This window comes from Benincasa hispida, chromosome 12 (genome assembly GCF_009727055.1).
Source record: "Benincasa hispida cultivar B227 chromosome 12, ASM972705v1, whole genome shotgun sequence".
Classification (NCBI taxonomy): domain Eukaryota; kingdom Viridiplantae; phylum Streptophyta; class Magnoliopsida; order Cucurbitales; family Cucurbitaceae; genus Benincasa; species Benincasa hispida.
Window position 1 is genome coordinate 23,680,497 of NC_052360.1, and position 19,590 is coordinate 23,700,086.

Consider the following 19,590-nt stretch of genomic DNA (forward strand, 5'->3'; position numbering starts at 1 on the left):
AATGACACATAGCCCACTTTGGTTTAGTGCTTTGTGAGGTGTTGAATTTTGGTGAGTTTTTACATGCATTAGATGCATGTAATTATTTAATAAAAAGAGGTTTTTGAAATCGTTTTCTCTCCTTCTTGGAATTTTTTTTTTTTGGTTTCCAAAAATTCTCACAAAAAATTCTTCTATCTTTCTCACATTAACCTTGAACCACCATTTCTTCCCCTTTTCATTCCTTCATTCACCAGGTCCCACAACCCAGCTCTGAGTTTAGAGAATAGCGAGTAAACTCTAGTGGTGGTCTAGAAGAGTTCAGGTCGAGATTCAGAGAGGAAAAGCTTTTTTTAGGAGCTACAAAGGTTGTACTTTACTCCTTTTTAATTTACTGTTTTTCCTATTTTTTTTGCATGTTTTTTCCTTTTAATTAAAAGCAATTAGAGTGTAATTAGATCCTTATTCTGCTGCATGTGTCTCGTGTTCCATCAGGTGACACATAGTCCAGATGGGTCTATTGCGATCATTTGCCAGTAGGATAGGATTTGCCATTATGTTGTTTTTGTTTGCTGCTCATTCTTTAGGTCGTTCAGCCATTCTGTGAACTCTTCCTTGTCATTTACGTCTATTTTTCTGTCTTCTGCGAAAGGTTCTTTCGATCTCTGCGTCGTAGTTGGGCTTAAGAGTGTGTCCTTCGCTCATGCGATGCTTGCTTCTTCCTTTACCGAAGGAGTGGCAATGCAACAAAGGTAAAAAGCTGCAAAGATCAAAGAGGTTTGATGTTAGCGCAATTTATGACGTAGTCCCCGTCAACGACACCAAAAACTTGATGCGTTGGTTTATCGTGCGATGATGTGTGTACGCGATGATGTGCGGATGCGATGATCATACAAGTTTTCCTAAAAAAGCCCAAGTATAAGCCTTCTTAGGTTCCTAGTAAGTCCAGGGTCGAACATAGGGAATACTAAATAGATATGCGACGGACTCTCTGATTCTATTGCGGTGGTGAAAAAGAAGTAGATGGTGTTTTGATTTAGACTTTTCTATGCGATGGAGTTGAACGCGGTGGGATGAAAGCATAGAGTTATAACAAATATGCGATGAAGGGGTTGAGAAGAGATTTAGCTAACATTTCTCAAGATTGTGTACAAGTCATGTGATCATGCTATACACAAATATTAGTACTACATTTCTCAATGCATAATGCCACATTTCCTATTTCTAAGACGCATGCAATGTATATGGAAAGTAGTAGATGGAACTTATTTATAAGTTTCTACTCTTGCTTATGCGATCTAATCCAACTCTCTCAAGCCTAGATTCTATCTTTTAGATTACTTTCTCAAGTACTTCCAAATGATGAATGACGCATACATAAGACAATATGATCGCATAAAATGCATAGCTTAAGTCATGCTAGCTAAGTACTTCTCAACCCATTAACAAATTTAGTTACTCATGCATGGTGTGGAAAGACTGAACATAGATCGAAATGAAGTTTCCATTTTTGCAAATAAGGTGTTGAGTACAAAATAACAAATGGATTGAGAAATAACAAGCCAGGTAAGCAATATCTTGCTTTCCATGGCCTTTTACACTACTCTTTATCACTTCAACTTTGTTCCAGTTTGCAAACTCTTGCTCTTGCAAGGGTTGGACTTCTCTCCTTTGTATTGTTTCTGGAAGTTTCTCGATCTGACCGGAAAGCAATTTCTCTTGGCTTTGCCTCGTCTCCTTATTTTCTCTCCGTCTCCGTGTATATGTATCTATATCCATGTTTCTCTGATAGCATTGGGTATTTATAGATTTCAAGGTGAAGCGGATTTTCTTACTAATGATTGCAATGATGGGCAGCACTAATTTCCCTACTCTGTTGCGCCATTTAAAAGTCACCGAAAGTTCAATGTACTTGCAACAATATGGTTTTTAACGGCTTGTCAACTGAATTCGAAATCGACCGTTATCAACTTTACGTCCCATCATGATTTATTATGTTGTCGCCTTGATGCGAGGTTTTTATGCGATCACTTTTTGAGAAACTTCTCACGATCGCAAATTCAAGCTTGCTGTCGCATTGTGCCCTTGGATCATAATTTCATATGTGCCATCGCATTGTATTTGCACAAAATAGGCAAATTAACTGCTTTTATGCGATGAGCATTAGCGATCACAATCCCTTTAATTTGGTGCTTTTAAACATGATATTGCCTATTTTACCATCTCTTTCTCTCATTGTTTTACTAATTTGAGTTATAATAACTTGTATTTCTACCAGTTATCACACCCCCAAATTTAAAACAATGCTTGTCCTCAAGCATAAACTAAAGATTTTCTTTAAAATTTCAATCTCCTTCACCCTATCAAGACTTCTCAAGGTGCCTTATTCAAATTGCTGAACCAATGCCTTCTTAATTTCTATTCTAATCTCTTCCTAAAATATTTCTACTCTTTAGGGACTGCGAGCTTAATCTTCAAAAAAACCTTTACTCGTTTCCAGGACATCGCATGATTTATTTCAAACTATATCAAACCGGGGTGTTCAAGTGATTTTGGCCCTTACACGATTCAGATATTCGTTTTATGATCTTACACTGACTCGAATGCCCAGCCTTCGTTTTGGCTTGCCCCCATGAATGTCATGCGGACATCCAACTACGAGCAAGTCACTCTTTTTCTGTCAAAACTCATGCCCATCTCTTTATTTGGTAGCAGATTTACTATCATTTGGTTTCTACGTTGATCACGATTCCCACCTTCATTTTGGCTTGCCCCCAAGGATGTCATGTGGACATCCAACTACGAGCAGGATCCGATCTCATCATTAATTTTTTTTTAAATCAAAATCTCTAAAAATAACAAGGTTGAGAATAACATTACTACCCCCAAATTTAACATGCAACAATGCCCTCATTGCTGAAAGACAAAATAATTCATGCGATGGACTCAGGAAATTTCGTAAAAATAGTTTTGAAGGGAAACTGGTAGACCGCAAAATTTTAGAAATGTTTCATGGATTGATTGTCTTGAAATTAATCTAACTTTAGAGCGGTAAGAAAAAAAAAGCATAAATTTCGTATTGAAGTCATAATGGGCAAAGGGTGAATGCGGCGACCAAATAAAGCAATAAAAAATTCAGGATTAAGTCAAACGAAAGAGGATGCGATAGTAGAATTCAGCAATATTGAATTGAAATTAGAGAAGTGAAAAAATTGAAATAAGATAAGGCGAGGAAGGACACAACCCCCAAATTTTATTTTTCGCCCGCATCATTTTTTTATCGCATCCTTTCCTGTGGTGGGTTGATTCTTTGATTGCGATGGGTTGATCGACTCGGTCGCGTGTTTGGAGGTTATGCATTGCTCCATCACAATCGTTTTCTACGATCAGTGTGATGAATATCAAGAAGATAAAAAGTATGAAAGAGAGAGTTGGCAATTATAAAGAGTAGTAACCATGGAGAAATTAAGGTAGATTCATGAAAGAAGAACAAACAAATGATACTCAAAAGGGTTTATTTTGTCCCTGATGACTGTGTGGCATTGATAATCGCAGGGACTAAGTGTTTCTTCTTCTTTATTCTGGCTTCCCCAAGTCCACGGAGGTTTTCTCGCATTGGAAATCTCCTCCATGATACATGTTCACTCTTTGTCCATTTACCTTAAATGCGTTGGTCCCATCTTCATTTGTCAGTTCTACCGCTCCATACGGGAATACTTCCTTAATTATGAAAGGCCTGGACCAATGCGATTTCAATTTTTCCAGAAAGAGTCGCAGCCTAGAATTGAATAGTAATATCTTCTGACCTGCTTGGAGATTTTTTTCACAAAGACACTTGTCATGCCATTGCTTCGTGCGTTCTTTGTAAATTTTGGCATTTTCATATGTCTGTGATCTCCATTCGTCCAGCTGTAGCAGTTGAAGTTTTCTCTCTTCCCCTACAGCCTTAAGATAAAAGTTAAGCTTCTTAATTGCCCACATCGCTTTATACTCTAGTTCGAACGGCAGATGACAAGCCTTCCCAAACACTAACGCATACGGTGACATACCTACAGATGTCTTATAAGCAGTCTTATATGCCCATAAGGCATCATCAAACTTCATAGCCCAATACTTTCGCGATGGATTCACCACCTTCTCTAAAATCGACTTTATTTCTCTGTTAGAAACCTCTGCTTGTCCGTTTGTTTGAGCATGATATGCGATGGCGATCTTATGGTGGACATTGTATTTGATCAGTATATTGTTAATAATATGATTCACAAAGTGGGTCCCTTCGTCACTTATTATGGCACGTGGAGTTCCAAAACGAGTGAAGATATTTCTCTATAAGAACTTAGAGACTGTTGTCGCATCGTTTGCGACGCATGAAATAGCTTCAAATCATTTGGAAACATAGTCGACGACCAAAAGAATGTATTTATGAACATTTGACGATGGAAATGGTCCCACGAAATCTATTCCCCAGACGTCGAATAGTTCCACCTCCAATATGATGTTCATTGGCATCGCATTTTTTTTCTGAAATGTTTCCAGTGCGTTGGCAGTTATCGCATTTCATGGAATATTCTCGTGCGTTCTTAAACAGAGTGGGCCAGTAATACCCACATTGAAAAACTTTTTCTGCTGTGCGCTGTCCCTCGAAATGCCCTCGATAGAGTGATTCATCACATTGAAAAAGTATGCGCTGGAAACCAGTCTCTGGAACATAGAGTCTCAATATCTAGTCTGGTCCCCTTTTGTAAAGATTTAGCTCGTCCCAGTAGTAGAATTTACATTCATGAATGAGCTGCTTCTTTTGTTGGGATGTATTATTTTTCAGGAAATTGTTTGCAGACCAAGAAGTTGACAATATCTGTATACCATGGCAATTCTTCAATCTTAAGAAACTTCTCGTCAGGGAATGATGCGTTCACCTCCGACTGGATGCGATCTACTTCCAGATTCTCTAACCTCGATGAATGGTCAGTGACCTGGTTCTCTGTTCCCTTTCGGTCGATTATCTCCATATTAAATTCTTGGAGTAGGAGAACCCATCAGATTAGTCTCGGCGTCGCATCTTTTTTGGTCATTAAATATCTTATCGTCGAATGGTCAGTGTGGACTACAACTTTTGATCCCAACAAGTAAGTTTTGAATTTTTCAATCGCAAAAATTATTGCCAAAAGCTCCTTCTCAGTGGTGGTGTAGTTCGCCTACGTGGAGTTCAATGTTCTGCTAGCATATGCGATGGGGTGTAACACTGTCTTTACTTTTTGTGCCAAGACTGCCCCCATCGCATATCCGCTAGCATCGCACATCAGCTCAAATGGCTTAGCCCAATCGGGTGCGATCAGAATTGGCACTGTAGTCAATGCATCCTTTAGTATTTTGAATACGGTGAGGCGGTGTGGATCAAAGTCAAAAGGTCTATCAGCTTCCAACAACGCATTCAATAGTCGAGTTATTTTGGAAAAGTCCTTCACAAATCGTCTTTAGAACCCCGCGTGTCTTAAGAAACTCTTTAAAGCTTTCACATTTGCTGCAGGTGGAAGTTTTTCTATGGCTTCAATTTTTGCTTTATCCACCTCTAGCCCCATTCTTTGAAACCTTGTGCCCAAGCACAATTCCTTCTTTAACCATGAAATGGCACTTTTCCTAGTTCAGCACCAGATTAGTCTCTTCACATCTTTTCAGTATTCTCTCCAAGTTTTTCAGACAGATTTCATATGTTTGCCCATAGACTGAGAAATCGTCCATAAAGATTTCAACTGAGTCTTCAAGGTACTCGAAGAAGATTGCCATCCTTTGAAACGTGTTGGGCACATTGCATAGTCCAAAAGGCATGCGATGAAAAGTGAACGTTCCATATGGACAGGTGAACGTGGTCTTTTTTTTATCCTCTAGTGCGATCATAATTTGGTTATAGACTGCGTATCCATCAAGGAAACAAAAATAGTCATTTCCTACTAGTCGATCGAGCATTTGATCAATGAAAGGTAAAGGGAAATGATCTTTCTTTGTCGCCGCGTTGAGCTTTCCGTAGTCTATACAGATCCGCCAACCTGTGATAGTCCTCATGGGGATTAACTCGTTGTTTGCATTAGGGACTACTATCATCCAACCCTTCCTAGGAATGCATTGTACGGGGCTAACCTAGGTGCTATCGGCGATTGGGTATATAATGCCAACATCTAACCATTTGTTGATTTCTTTTTTATCAACCTCTTTCATCTTAGGGTTCAGTCTGCGTTAAGATTCTATCGAGCCTTTTTGGTTTTCTTCAAGCCAAATTCGATGCATGCAATACGTCGGGCTAATACCTCTGATGTCTACGAGCGTCCATCCGATTGCTCTAATATATTTCTTCAGAATGCTGAGCAGCGCAGTTTCTTTTTCTTCAGATAATGCAGAGGATATGATTACTGGCAAGGTTTCATTCTGGCCAAGGAAAACGTACTTCAAGTGATTTGGTAGAGTTTTCAGCTCCAGTGTAGGTGGTTGCTCTAGGGAGGGTTTTTGTACTTTTCTTTCTTCATCCAGATTCAACATTTTTTCATTCTTCACTGTCTCTGTTATTGCATGGCAGGTTTTTAAGGATACTATCGCATCCTCTCTTTCTTCATTTTCTTCCTTGGACTCCCAATCTTCAACACAAGTGTGTTCATCGTTGGAATCTTATAAGCCTTCCTCTTCTAGAAACTTCATTGCCTTGATAATATTAAACCTGAGCTTCTTTCCATTGATGTTCATTGTGATTTCTCCCTTGTGCACATCTATTTGAGCACGACCAATAGACAAGAATGGTCGTCCCAATATGATTGGCACATCTTTATCCGCCTCATAATCTAGGATAATAAAGTCTGCAAGTAGAATGAATTTGTCTATTGTGACTAAGACATCCTTTAATTTTCCCTCAGGGTGTACCAGGGACCTATCTGCAAGTTGGAGAGTCGCCGTTGTAGGTGTTGGTTATCCTACATTCAATTGTTTGAAGATTGAAAGGGGCATTAAGTTTACGCTTGCCCCGAGATCACATAATGCTTAACCGTTGTAGATCCCTCCTATTGAGTAGGGTATTGTAAAGTTGCCTGGGTCACGCATCTTTGGTGGGATTATAGTATTTGACTCTTGTGTTAATGCCACTGTGGCGAATTTTCCCGTGCTTCTCTTCTTCGAAATAATATCCTTCAAAAGCTTGGCATACACCGGCATTTGATCTATCGCTTCTATAAATGGAATATTGATGTGTAGTTATTTTAATATTTTCAAGAAGTGATGATACTGACCTTCATCATTTTGCTTCTTTTTAAGTCTTTGAGGAAATGGAGGTAGCTGAACTTTCACTGTTCCATGGTCTAGTGTTTTAGAGGTGATTGCACCTTCAGATTCCATAGTCTCGGACCCCTTTGACTCATTTTGTAACAACAGTTTCTTTGATTCAATTGCATGTTGCTCCTTTGAATCGGTCTTGCTAGGCTCCTTCCTGACTTCTACCATCGCCTTTCTACTTCTTAGGGTGACTGCCTTGCAATGTTCCTTCCTTGTATTCCCTGGATTGCGTGGAAGCTTAGTTGAGCTAGGCAATGTCCCTTGAGGTCTATTTTTTAGCCTCCCGCAATTTGTCCTATTTGAATTTCTAAATTGCGGATGGATGTAGCTTGGTTTTGAAGGACTGTTTCATTTTTTTCGATGTAATTCTTTAACAAGTTCTCCAGGAATGGTGGTGGTGGTGTTTGAGAGTTGCTAGCTTGCTGTTGCTATTGTCCGTTAATTCTTTGGAAAAATCCTAGTGGTCCCTCTCTCTGAGCCATAGGTTGACTACCTTGTTGTTGGTTGTTCTTCCAAGCAAAATTAGGGTGATTTTGCCACTCCGAGTTGTAAGTGTTTGAAAAAGGATTGTTTCTGACAAAGTAGATTGATTAAGGATTTCATGGACACTCCTCAACAGAATGCGGTTCTTCACATGTAACACAGTTGGTGCTTGTTTACTCTATCACATGGACTTGCCCACTTCGAGTTTCTGAGTTGTTTATTGCGATGCCTTGCATCAAATTTATAATCTCATTCATCTAATTTTGTAATGTGATGACACCATTACTTACGTTACCTTCTCTGGGTTTTTCTCTTTGATCGCTTTCTTGCCAAAATTCGTGGGTTTTCGAGATGCGATCAAGAATGTTCTTTGCCTCATCATATGTTTTGTCCAACAGACCTCCTGCTTCCACTGCATTCGCAGCTGTCTGCGATACAGAATTGAGTCCATGATAGAAAATCACAATTTGGAGGCAATCCGGCACTCCATTGTGTGGGCAATCTCGTACTAGTCTCTTGAATCTCACCCATGCGTCACTGAGTGATTCATCTGCTTCTTGTTCAAAATTGGTGATCAATTTCATCCTTCTAGCACTCTCTGTGGGAGGAAAATACTTCTTCATAAACTTCTCCATGACTTGCTCCCATGAAGTTATCTTTCCTGCTTCGAGAGAGTAATCCCATTTTCTTGCTTTATCGCATAGTTAAAATAGAAATAACGTGAGTCGAACCTTTTATGGGGAAAAATTAAGGAACACAAAAGTGTTACAAATTTCAATGAAGCTTTGTAGAAGGGCGTGGTGATCATCACCATGCCATCCTCTGAACTATCATGTCGTTTGTATCATTTGTAACATTACTGGCTTCATCTCGAACCTTGATCCATCCAATGCTGGTCCTATGATTCCTGAGGAGAAATAAAACAAGTTTGGTGACGCATAGTCTCGGATGGATCAATTGCGATCATTTTCCAGTAGGATAGGATTTGCCATTATGTTGTTTTCGTTTGTTGCTCATTCTTTAGGTCGTTCAACCATTCTATGAACTCTTCCTTGTCGTTTACGTTTATTTTTCTGTCTTCTGCGAAAGGTTCTTTCGATCTCTGGGTCATAGTTGGGCTCAGGTGTGTGTCCTTCGCTCATGCGACGCTTACTTCTTCCTTTACCGAAGGAATGGCAATGCAACAAAGGTCGGAAGCTGCAAAAATTAAAGAGGTTTGATGTTAGCGCAATCTATAGCATAGTCCTCGACAACTGCGCCAAAAACTTGATGTGTTGGTTTACCGTGTGATGATATGTGTATGTGATGATGTGCGGATGCGATGATCATACAAGTTTTCCTAACAAAGCCCAAGTATAAGCCTTCTTAGGTTCCTGGTAAGTCCAGAGTCGAACACAGGGACTATTAAATAGATATGCGACGGACTCTCTGATTCAATTGCAGTAGTCGAACACAGGGTCGCGAGGCCCAACTGGGGTGTCGTAGGTCTGCCACAGGGCCCAATTTTTGTACGCAAAACTTCCAGCGCGAAAAAGTGCGAAAACGGACCTAGGGGTTAAGAACTATGAAAAAAAGTCGTGCGTGAGACGGTTTTTGGAACGGAACTCGTTTGGTGCCCCCCGGGGCCCACTTTTTGTGCGCGAATCTTCCAGTGCTGAAATGCGCAAAAACGGACCCAAGGGTTAAGAAATATGAAAAAAGTCATGTATCAGACGGTTTTGGGAATGGAGCTCGTTCGGTTACCCAAACAGCCAACGGAGCCCCGCGGGGGTGTCGCGAGGCCTCGCAGGGTTGTTGCGGGGCCTCGCAAGGGTGTCGCGAGGTATCGCAGAGGTGTCACAAGGTATGCCAGGGGTGTCACGGGGCTAACACAGAGCCCAATTTTTGTGCGTGAACCATCTGACATGAAAAATTGCAAAAACGGACCCAAGGGTTAAGAACAAAAGCCGTGTGCCAGACGATTTTGGGAATGGAACTCGTTTGGTGCCCCAAACAGCCCCCAGGGCCATAGGGCCCAATTTTTGTGTGCGAACCGTCCGGCGCAAAAATGCGCGAAAACGAACTCAAGGGTTAAGAACTATGAAAAAAAGTCGTGTGCATGACGATTTTTGGAAAGAAGCTCGTTTGGTGCCCCAAACGGCCTTCGGGACCCCGTGGGCTGCCCTGGGGCCCAATTTTTGTCCACTGACCTTGCGGAGTGAAAAAGCGTGAAAACGAACCCAGGGGTTAAGAACGATGAAAAAAGTCGTGTGCCAGACAGTTTTGGGAATGGAGCTCGTTTAGTGACCCAAACGGCCACCAGAGCCCTGCGAAGGAATCGTGAGGCCTCGCAAGGGTATCGCGGGGCCTCGTTGTGTTGTCGCGAGGTCCTGCTGGGGTGTGGCCTGTCTCTTATACACATCTAGATGTGTATAAGAGACAGTCGTGAGGCCTCGCAAGGGTATCGCGGGGCCTCGTTGTGTTGTCGCGAGGTCCTGCTGGGGTGTGGCAGGGCTGCCACGGGGCACAATTTTTGTGCGCAAACCTTCCGGCACGAAAAAGCGCCAATTCCTGTCTCTTATACACATCTAGATGTGTATAAGAGACAGGTGCCAGACGGTTTTGGGAACAGAGCTCGCTTGGTGCCCCAAATGGCTCCCGAGGCCCTACGAGTAGTCGCTAGGCCCCACGAGGGTGTCGTGGGGCCTCGTTGGTGTGTTGCGAGGCTACCATGAGACCCAATTTTCGTGGGTGAACCATCCATTACGAAAAAGCGCGAAAACAGACCCAGTGGTTAAGAACTATGAAAAAAAGCCGTAAGCCAGATGGTTTTGGAAACAGAGCTCATTTGGGGCCCCAAATGCACCCCGGGCTACCCTGGGGCCCAATTTTTGTGTGCGAACCTTCCAGAGCGAAAAAGCGCGAAAACGGAACCAAGGGTTAAGACCAATGAAAAAAAGCCATGTGCTAGACGATTTCAAGAACGAAGCTTGTTTGGTGTCCCAAACGGCCGTCGGGGTTAAGAACATTGAAAAAAGGGACCCAGGGGTTAAAAACTTTGAAAAAAAATCCGTGTGCCAGACTGTTTTGGGAATGAAGTTCGTTATGTGCCCCAAGGGCCCCAGGGCCCAATTTTTGTGCGCGAACCTTCCGACGTGAAAATATGCGAAAACGAACCCAGGAGTTAAAAACTATGAAAAAACAAGTCGTGTGCCTGATGATTTTTGGAACGGAGCTCGTTTGGTGCTCCAAACGGCCCCCGAGGCCTCGCGAGCTGCTCGAGGGCCCAATTTTTGTGCATGAACCTTTCGGAGCGAAAAAGCGCGAAAACGAACCCAGGCGTTAAGAACGATGAAAAAAAGCAGTGTGCCAGACGGTTTTGGGAATAGAGCTCGTTTTGTGCCCCAAACAACCCCCGAGGCCCACTTTTTGTGCGTGAACCTTCCGGCATGAAAATGTGCGAAAATGAACCTAGAGGATAAGAAATTTGAAAAAAATTCGTGTGCCAGACGGTTCTGGGAACAGAGCTCATTTGGTGCCCCAAACGACCTACGAGGCCCTGCGGGGGTGTCGCGGAGCCTCGCTGGGGTGTCGCGGGGCCTCGCTGGGGTGTCGTGGGGTGTCATAATCGCACCTTCCGAAGCTTTTCTAAGTGATTATGCAACACTTGTTTCCGCTCATGAACAAGTCAACCAATTCGAATACGGATAGTCGATGGCACACCGGGTGCCTCTCGCAACCTCCACCTCCATTTTAGAGAAAACGGATTTAGAAAACGGGTTTGGAGAAAAGGTTTTCGCAAACAGTTTGATTGTCAGAATAAAGAAGAGAAAGATTGTAGTACGCTTGAAAGTAATAAGCAACAACAACAGCTTTATAACATACTAGTCCGGGTATGGGGAAGTGATGGTTAGTCTTATCCCCATATAGTGCATTCTAAATAAAAACACATCTACTACCCTTGCATATTGAAATGGGCAAGCAGTCACTCACTAAGAAAAGTATATATAAACCTAACTACCTAGCAAAAGGAAATACATAGGATGAAAGCATAGTAAAAAGAGATGGAAGTGGTCATGCGGCCATGGGCAACACGCCCTGGACAAGCATGACTGTGATATTCTCCCCCACTCAATTGGTTGACGTCCCCCGACTCTGCTCGGACTCAGCATATTGTTGAGCAGCTGCCTTTGAGGCCCTCCATGCACTCCCAACGAATTTCTCTATTTTGGAGGCTTCTCCACTTCTCCAGGAACTCTTCTCAGCTTGGTTCGGTCCTTCCACTTTGTCGCTCCTTCCTACAAGTCTCTCATTGGCTTCTTCCCCTCACATTCTCTTCATTGTGTCCTGTGGACAGGTTACCACCCTACATCTCTCCTCGGCATGGTTGGGATGATAAGGTTTCAGCCTACTCACATGGATGACAGGATGAATCTCCATCCACGATGGTAACTACACTTAATAAGTGGTTTTCCCAACCTTTTCAATGACTTCCACCAGTCCTCAAAAGTTCCTCATGAGGCGATGTTCTATTTGCCCTCGACTTCGAAATTTTCCCCAGCACAAATTTACTCGAACCCAGTCTCCTGGTAAGAACTCTGGGTGTCCAGGCTTCCTTCTTCTCATTCTCCACCTCTTTGGAGTCGGGGAATTGTGTAAACTGTTCGGCTCAACAACACGACATTGCTCCAAGACACGTAAAATGTCTTAGGGAGCCTTCTCTACCTCGATTTCGACTGACTTGTGGGTAAAGTCCTTCTCCAACTGGAGGGCCGAGATCATCCTTATCCCCTTCGGTCGTCTGATCTCACCATGCACAACGGTGGGCGTAGACCCGATGATCACTAAACACTTGGTGAGGGGTATCGGTATTACCTTGTCCTCAAGCAAGAACTCCATTCCCAACACCACATCAAAGTCATCCATCTTAATGATCATGAAATCGGCAGGGCCACTCCAGTCCCCCAACTTTATGACTATCCTCTTTGCCATTCCTGTAATCAGCAAGGCCTTAGAGATCACTGCTTTTCATTCTACCTGCACTTCCTTCCCAATGAAGATTGAGCCGTCTGGCTTCTGTTTCGGACATAAAATTATAAGTGGCCCTCGAATCGACCATGGTACTTTTGGCTGATTTATGGTTGACCCAAGCATCAACATACATCAATCCGCCTCCATGGGATCCCTTTTCTTCTCCTACATCCTTTTGGAGTGCAGCTAAATATCTCAGGGCCCCAACCCGTAGGGTTCTATCTTCCACTACTTGCACATTCTCGTCTTCTACCTGAACAGCTTTGCCTTTCTAGTCTGAAGCTAATGAGGCTTAAAAAGCATTAAAGGTGGCTCGTTCTGAACATTTTCTTGCCTTGTGTGGACCCTTGCATATATAACAGGATAACGGCCGATAAAAATTCTTCTGATCATGCCCCCGCCAAGTATTTCTAGTCGTCTACTGAGGAGGTCTACTATCCCCATTGTTGTCTTTATCTCCCCCATTGTTTCTTGATGGGCTCAAACCATTGCTCTTTCTCTCCCTATTAGGGGATCTCGAGTGTTGCCTCATCTCTTGAGATTCATAAATCAAGTCAAATAACTGTTCGGTCGCTACGTATGCAGCTGGGAGATCTTGTATTCTCTGCTCATATAGTTTTGGTTTTGCCCACGGTTTCAGGCCTTCGATAAAACAAAAAACTTTGTCTTTTTCGGACATGTCTATTATGTCCAACATCAATCCGGAAAATTGTTTCACGTAGTCCCTAATAGTATCAGTATGTTTCAATTCCCGTAGCTTGCGTCTTTCCAAAATCTCAACATTTTAAGGGAAGAACTGAGAATGCAACTCTTGTTTTAGTCTCTCCCACGTGTCGATGATACATCCCTCTTGAACATCCATGAAACGGGACCTCCACCATAACTTGGCATCCTTCACTAGGTGCATCGTCGCTAGGGTGATCTTTGACTCTTCAGTCGTTGTGTTCGTAGCTCTGAAGTACTGTTCCATGTCAAAGATAAAATTTTCTAGCCGCCTTTTGCGTTCGCGAGCCCCACAAAAGGGCTTGGGCTCAGTGGTACTTTTTACCCTGTTGAATTGGCTGCATCCGACAAGGGCTTGATTTCCCACCGCTCTCATGGTGAGGTTCACCAAATGTTGCAATCTCTCCCCGGATGACATCGATGGTGGCTGAAAGGTCCCCGGACATTTCGGTCACATTTGATATGATCGCCTCTGCGAGCTGTCTAGTTGTTAACACGTTCTTCTATCGGTGGCAACAGATCCCGACGAGCATGGAGGCCTATCCATTGTGGTTTTTGCCTCTAGGGTCTCAACCCTTGTCAACAATTCCCTGACAGGGCATCCCATCTAAGTGGCCAGCCACTACAATCAATTTCATCGGCCTTGTCAACGACTTCTTGTAACGAGTCTCTAGGAACGAATCTGATCAGGGACTTCTATTAAATAGAGCATTTGCTCTTCAATCAAGACCAATCGGTCAACATGGACTTGCCCAACTACTTCATACAGACATGATCACAGCTTCTCAACTCTACGAGTTGATTGGCTCTGATATCAACTGTCAAATCGCACTTTCCGAAGCTTCACTAAGCGATTGTGCTGCACTTGTTCCCGCTCATGAACAAGTCAGCCAATTCGACATACGAAGAACCAATGGCACACCGTGCCTCTCGCAACCTCCACCCCCGTTTTAGAGAAAACTGTTGTTGAGAAAAGGTTTTTCACAAATAGTTTGATTGTAAGAATAGAAAAGAGAAAGATTGTAGTAGGCTAGAAAACAATAGAAACAACAATACTTTATAACATACTACTCCGGGTAAGGGGAAAGTGATGTTAGTCTTATCCTCATTATAGTGCATCTGAACAAAAACACATCCACTACCCTTCCGGAATGAAAAAGGCTCAAAAACGGAACTAAGGTTAAGAACTATGAAAAAAAAAAGCCGTTTGTTAGACGTTTTGGAAACGGAGCTCGGTTGGTGCCCCAAACGGCCCCCGCGGCCCAATTTTTATGCGCAACACTTCCGGCGCAAAAATGCGTGAAAATGGACCAAGGGGTTGAGAACGAGTGAAAAAAACCATGTGCTAGATGGTATTTGGGAACAGAGACGTTTGGTGTCCCAAACGGCCCCCACGGCCCAATTTTTTGTGCGCGAACCTATCAGAACGAAAAAGCATGAAAACGAACCCAGGGGTTAAGAATGATGAAAAAAACCGTGTGCCAGAGGTTTTGGGAACGGAGCTCGTTTAGTGTCCCAGACAGTCCCTAGGGCCCACTTTTTGTGCCCAAACCTTCCAGCGCGAAAATGCGCGAAAACGAACCCAGGGGTTAAGAACTATGAAAAAAGTCGTATGTCAGACGATTTTGGGAACGGAGCTCGTTTGGTGCCCCAAACTGCCGCTAAGGCCCCGGGGACCAATTGCTGTGCGCGAACCTTCCGTCGTGAAAATGCGCGAAAACAGACCCAAAGGTGAGAATTATGAAAAAAAATCGTGTGTCAGAAAGTTTTTGGAACAGAGCTCATTTGGTGCCCAAATGGCCCCCGGGGCCCTGCGAGCTGCCTCAAGACCCAATTTTTGTGTGCAAACCTTTAGGAGTGAAAAAGCGCGAAAACGGACCCAGGGATTAAGAACGATGAAAAAAAGCCGTGTTCCAGATGGTTTTGAGAACGGAGCTCGTTTGGTGCCCCAAACGGCCCCCAGGACCCAATTTTTGTGTGCAAACCTTCCGACATGAAAAAACACGAAAACGGACCCATGGGTTAAAAACTATGATAAAAAGTCGTGTGCCAGACGACTTTGGGAACGAAGCTCGTTTGGTGCCACAAACAGCCCCTGAGGCCCTGCAGGGGTGTCACAAGGCCCCGTGGGGGTGTCACAACGCCGAGCTAGGGTATCGCGAGGCCTTGTTAGGGTGTCGCGGGGCCTCGCTAGGGTGTCGCGGGGCTCAATTTTTATTCGCGACACTTTCGACACGAAAAACCATGAAAACGAACCCAATGGTTAAGAATAGTGAAAAAAAGTCGTGTGCCAGACAGTTTTGGGAACGGAGCTCGTTTGATGCCTCAAACGGTCCCTAGGGCCTCGGGGCCCAATTTTTGTGCGCGATCCTTTCGACGCGAAAATGCGCAAAAACGAACCCAGGGGTTCATAACTATGAAAAAAAGCAGAGTGCCAAAAAATTTTTGGAATGGATGGTGCCCCAAACGACGTGCAGGGCCCTGCAGGCTGCCCCGGGGCCCAATTTTTGTGCACAAACCTTCCGAAGCGAAAAAAAGCGTGAAAACAGACCCAGGGGTTAATAATGATGAAAAAAAGTCGTGTGCCAAACGGTTTTGGGAACGGAGCTCGTTTGGTTCCCTAAACGGCCCCCGGGGCCCTGGGCCCAATTTTTGTGACTGAACCTTCCGACGCGAAAAAACGCGAAAATGCACCCAAGGGCAAGAATTATGAAAAAAAGCCCTATGCCAGAAATTTTTGGAAATAGAGCTCGTTTGGTGCTACTGGGGTGTCACGAGGCCCTGCTGGAGTGTCGCGAAGCTGCCACGGGGCCCAATTTTTATGCGCGAACTTTCCAGCACGAAAAAGCGCGAAAACGGACCCAAAGGTTAAGAACTATGAAAAAAAGTCGTATGCTAGACGGTTTTGGGAACAGAGCTCGTTTGGTGACCCAAACGGCCCCCGGGGCCCAACTTCTATGCGCGAACCTTCCGACGAGAAAATGCGTGAAAACAGACCCAGGGGTTAAGAACTATGAAAACAAGCTGTGTGCCAGATGGATTTTGGAACGAGCTCCTTTGGTGGCCAAAACGGCCCCCGGGGCCCGGGGTTCAATTTTTGTGCACAAACCTTCCGGCATGAAAATGGGTGAAAACGGACCCAGAAAGAACTATGAAAAAGCCATGTGGCAGATGGTTTTTGGAACGGAGCTCATTTGGTGCCCCAAACGGCCCACGGGGCCCAATTTTTGTGCACGAACCTTCCAGAGCGAAAAAGCGCAAAAATGGACCCAGGGTTAAGAACGATGAAAAAAGTCGTGTGCTAGACAATTTTGGGAATGTAGCTCATCTTGTGCCCCAAACGGCCCCTGGGGCCCCAGGGCCAATTTTTGTGCCCAAAACTTCCGGCTCGAAAATGCGCGAAAACGGACCCAGGGGTTAAGAACTATGAAAAAAAGTCGTGTGCCAGGCGGTTTTGGGAACGAAGCTCGTTTGATGCCCCCAAACGTCCCCCGGGGCCCCATGGGAGTATCGCGAGGCCTCGCTGGTTTGTCGTGAGGCCCTACTAGGGAGTCGTGAGGCTACCATGAGGCCATATTATTGTGCGCGAACCTTCCGACTCAAAAAACCACGAAAATGGACCCAGGGGTTAAGACTATGAAAAAAAGTCGTGTGCCAGACGGTTGTGGGAATGGAGCCCGTTTGGTGCCCTAAATGGCCCCCGATGCCCACTTTTTGTGTTTGAACCTTCCTGCGAAAATGCATAAAAACTGACTCAGGGTTAAGAACTGTGAAAAAAAGTCGTGTGCCAAACGATTTTGAGAATGGAGCTCGTTTGGTGCCCCAAACGGCCTCCGAAGCCACGCAGGGGTTTTGCGGGGCCTTGCTGGGGTGTTGCAGAGCCTCGCGGGGTGTCGCGAGACCCCACTAGGGGCCATGGGGTTGCAACGGTGCCCAATTTTAGTGCGCGAACCTTCTGGCACGAAAAAGCATAAAACAGACCCAGGGGTTAAGAACTATGAAAAAAAGGCGTGTGCCAAACGGTTTTGAGAACAGAGCTCATTTAGTGATCCAACTGACCCCTGGGGCCCCACGGGGTGTCGCGAGGCCTAGCTGGGGTGTCGCGGGCCTCGCTGGGGTGTCACGGGGTTATCATGGGGCCCAATTTTTGTGCGCGAACCATCCGGCATGAAAAAGGGCGAAAATGGACCCAACGGTTAAGAATTGTGAAAAAAAGTCGTGTGTCAAACGGTTTTGGGAATGGTGCTCGTTTGGTGCCCCAAACGGCCCAAGGGCCCTGGGGCCTAATTTTTGCTCCCGAACCTTCCGATGCGAAAATGCGCGAAAACGGACCCAGGGGTTAAGAACCATGAAAAAAAGGTGTGTGCCAGATGGTTTTGCGACCGGAGCTCGTTTGGTTCCCAAAATCGCCCCCAGGGCCTCGCGGGGGTGTCGTAGAGCCTCATAGGGAGTCGCGAGGCCCCGCTAAGGTGTCGCCGGGCCTCTACGGGGCCAATTTTTGTGTACGAACCTTCGACATGAAAAAGCGTGAAATAAACCTAGGGGCTAAGAAATATGAAAAAAAGTCGTGTGCCAGATATTTTTGGGAATGGAGCTCATTTGGTGCCTCAAACGGCCCCGAGTCCCCTGGGTCCAATTTCTATGTGTGAAACCTTCGACGAGAAAATGCGCGAAAAACAGACCCAGAGGTTACAACTTTTATGAAAAAAAAGCTGTGTGCTAGACGATTTTTGGAACGGAGCTCGTTTGGTGCCTGAAACGGCCCAGGGTTCAATTTTTGTGCGCAAACCTTCTGACGCGAAAATGCACAGAAATGGACCCAGAGGTTAAGAATTATGAAAAAAAACCTTGTGTCATACGGGTTTTGGAATGGAGCTCGTTTGGCACCCCAAACGGCCCCGGGGCCCAATTTTTGTCTGCGAACCTTTCAGAGCGAAAAAAGCGCGAAAACGGATCCAGGGGTTAAGAACGATGAAAAAAACACATTTGCCATACGGTTTTGGGAATGAAGCTCGCCAAACAGCCCCTAGGGCCCAATTTTTATGCATGAACCTTCTGGCGCGAAAAAGCCGTGTGCCATACGATTTTGGGAACGGAGCTTGTTTGTTGCCCCAAACGGCTCCCGGGGCCCCGCGGGGGTGTCGCGAGTTCCCCAGGGGTGTTGTGGGGCCTCGCTGGGGTGTCGTGAGGCCCTGTTGGGGTGTCACGAGGACCCGCTGGGGTGTCGCGGGGCTGCCACAGGGACCAATTTTTGTGCACGACCTTTCGACACGAAACAACGCGAAAACGAACCCAGGGGGTTAAGAACTATGAAAAAAAGTTGTGTGCCAGACGGTTTTGGGAATGAAACTCGTTTGGTGCCCCAAATGGCCCACGGGGCCCCACGGCTCAATTTTTGTGTGCGAATCTTCCGACGCGAAAATGCACGAAAATGGACCCAAGGGTTAAGAACGATTAAAAAAAATTGTGTGCCAGGTGGTTTTGGGAACGGAGCTCATTTTGTGCCCCAAACGGTCCCCAGAGCCCGACGGCGGTATCGTAGGGCCTCGCAGGGGAGTCGCCAGGCTGCCACGAGGCCCAATTTTTATGCCCGAACCTTCCGACACCAAAAATCGCAAAATGGACCAGGGGTTAAGAACTATGAAAAAAAGTTGTGTACCAGACGGTTTTGGGAATAGTGCTCATTTGGTGCCCCAAACAGCCCCCGGGTCCCCGCGGCCCAATTTCTATGTGCGAACCTTCCCATGAGAAAATGCACGAAAATAGACCCAGGGGTTAAGAGCTATGAAAAAAAGTCGTGTGCCAGACGATTTTTGGAACGGAGTTCGTTTGGTGCCCGAAACGGCCCCTGGGGCCCCGGGGTTCAATTTTTGTGCACAAACCTTCTGATGCGAAAATGCGTGAAAACGGACCCAAAGGTTAAGAACTATGAAAAAAAGTCATGTGCCAGACGGTTTTGGAACAGAGCTCGTTTGGTGCCCCAAACGGCCCCCAGGGTCCAATTTTTGTTCACGAACCTTCCGAAGCAAAAAAGCGCGAAAACGGACCCAGGGTTAAGAACGATGAAAAAAAGTCGTGTGCCAG

General features: G+C 45.0%; 1 protein-coding gene and 1 non-coding gene across 2 annotated transcripts; one reads left to right on the forward strand and one right to left on the reverse strand.

The window, feature by feature from the left end:
- Positions 1 to 3,555: 3,555 nt before the first annotated feature.
- On the reverse strand, positions 3,556 to 4,988 carry LOC120067457. The gene is made up of 2 exons (XM_039019017.1): positions 4,818 to 4,988; positions 3,556 to 4,191 (listed from the first exon to the last, which is right to left on the reverse strand). The coding sequence occupies exons 1-2, from the start codon at positions 4,986 to 4,988 to the stop codon at positions 3,556 to 3,558; spliced, it is 807 nt and encodes a 268-aa protein (XP_038874945.1).
- A 3,268-nt stretch (positions 4,989 to 8,256) lies between these two features.
- Positions 8,257 to 8,363, forward strand: LOC120068633. Its single transcript, XR_005479270.1, has one exon. It is a non-coding gene; the product is annotated as a small nucleolar RNA R71 (small nucleolar RNA).
- The last annotated feature ends 11,227 nt before the right edge of the window (positions 8,364 to 19,590 follow it).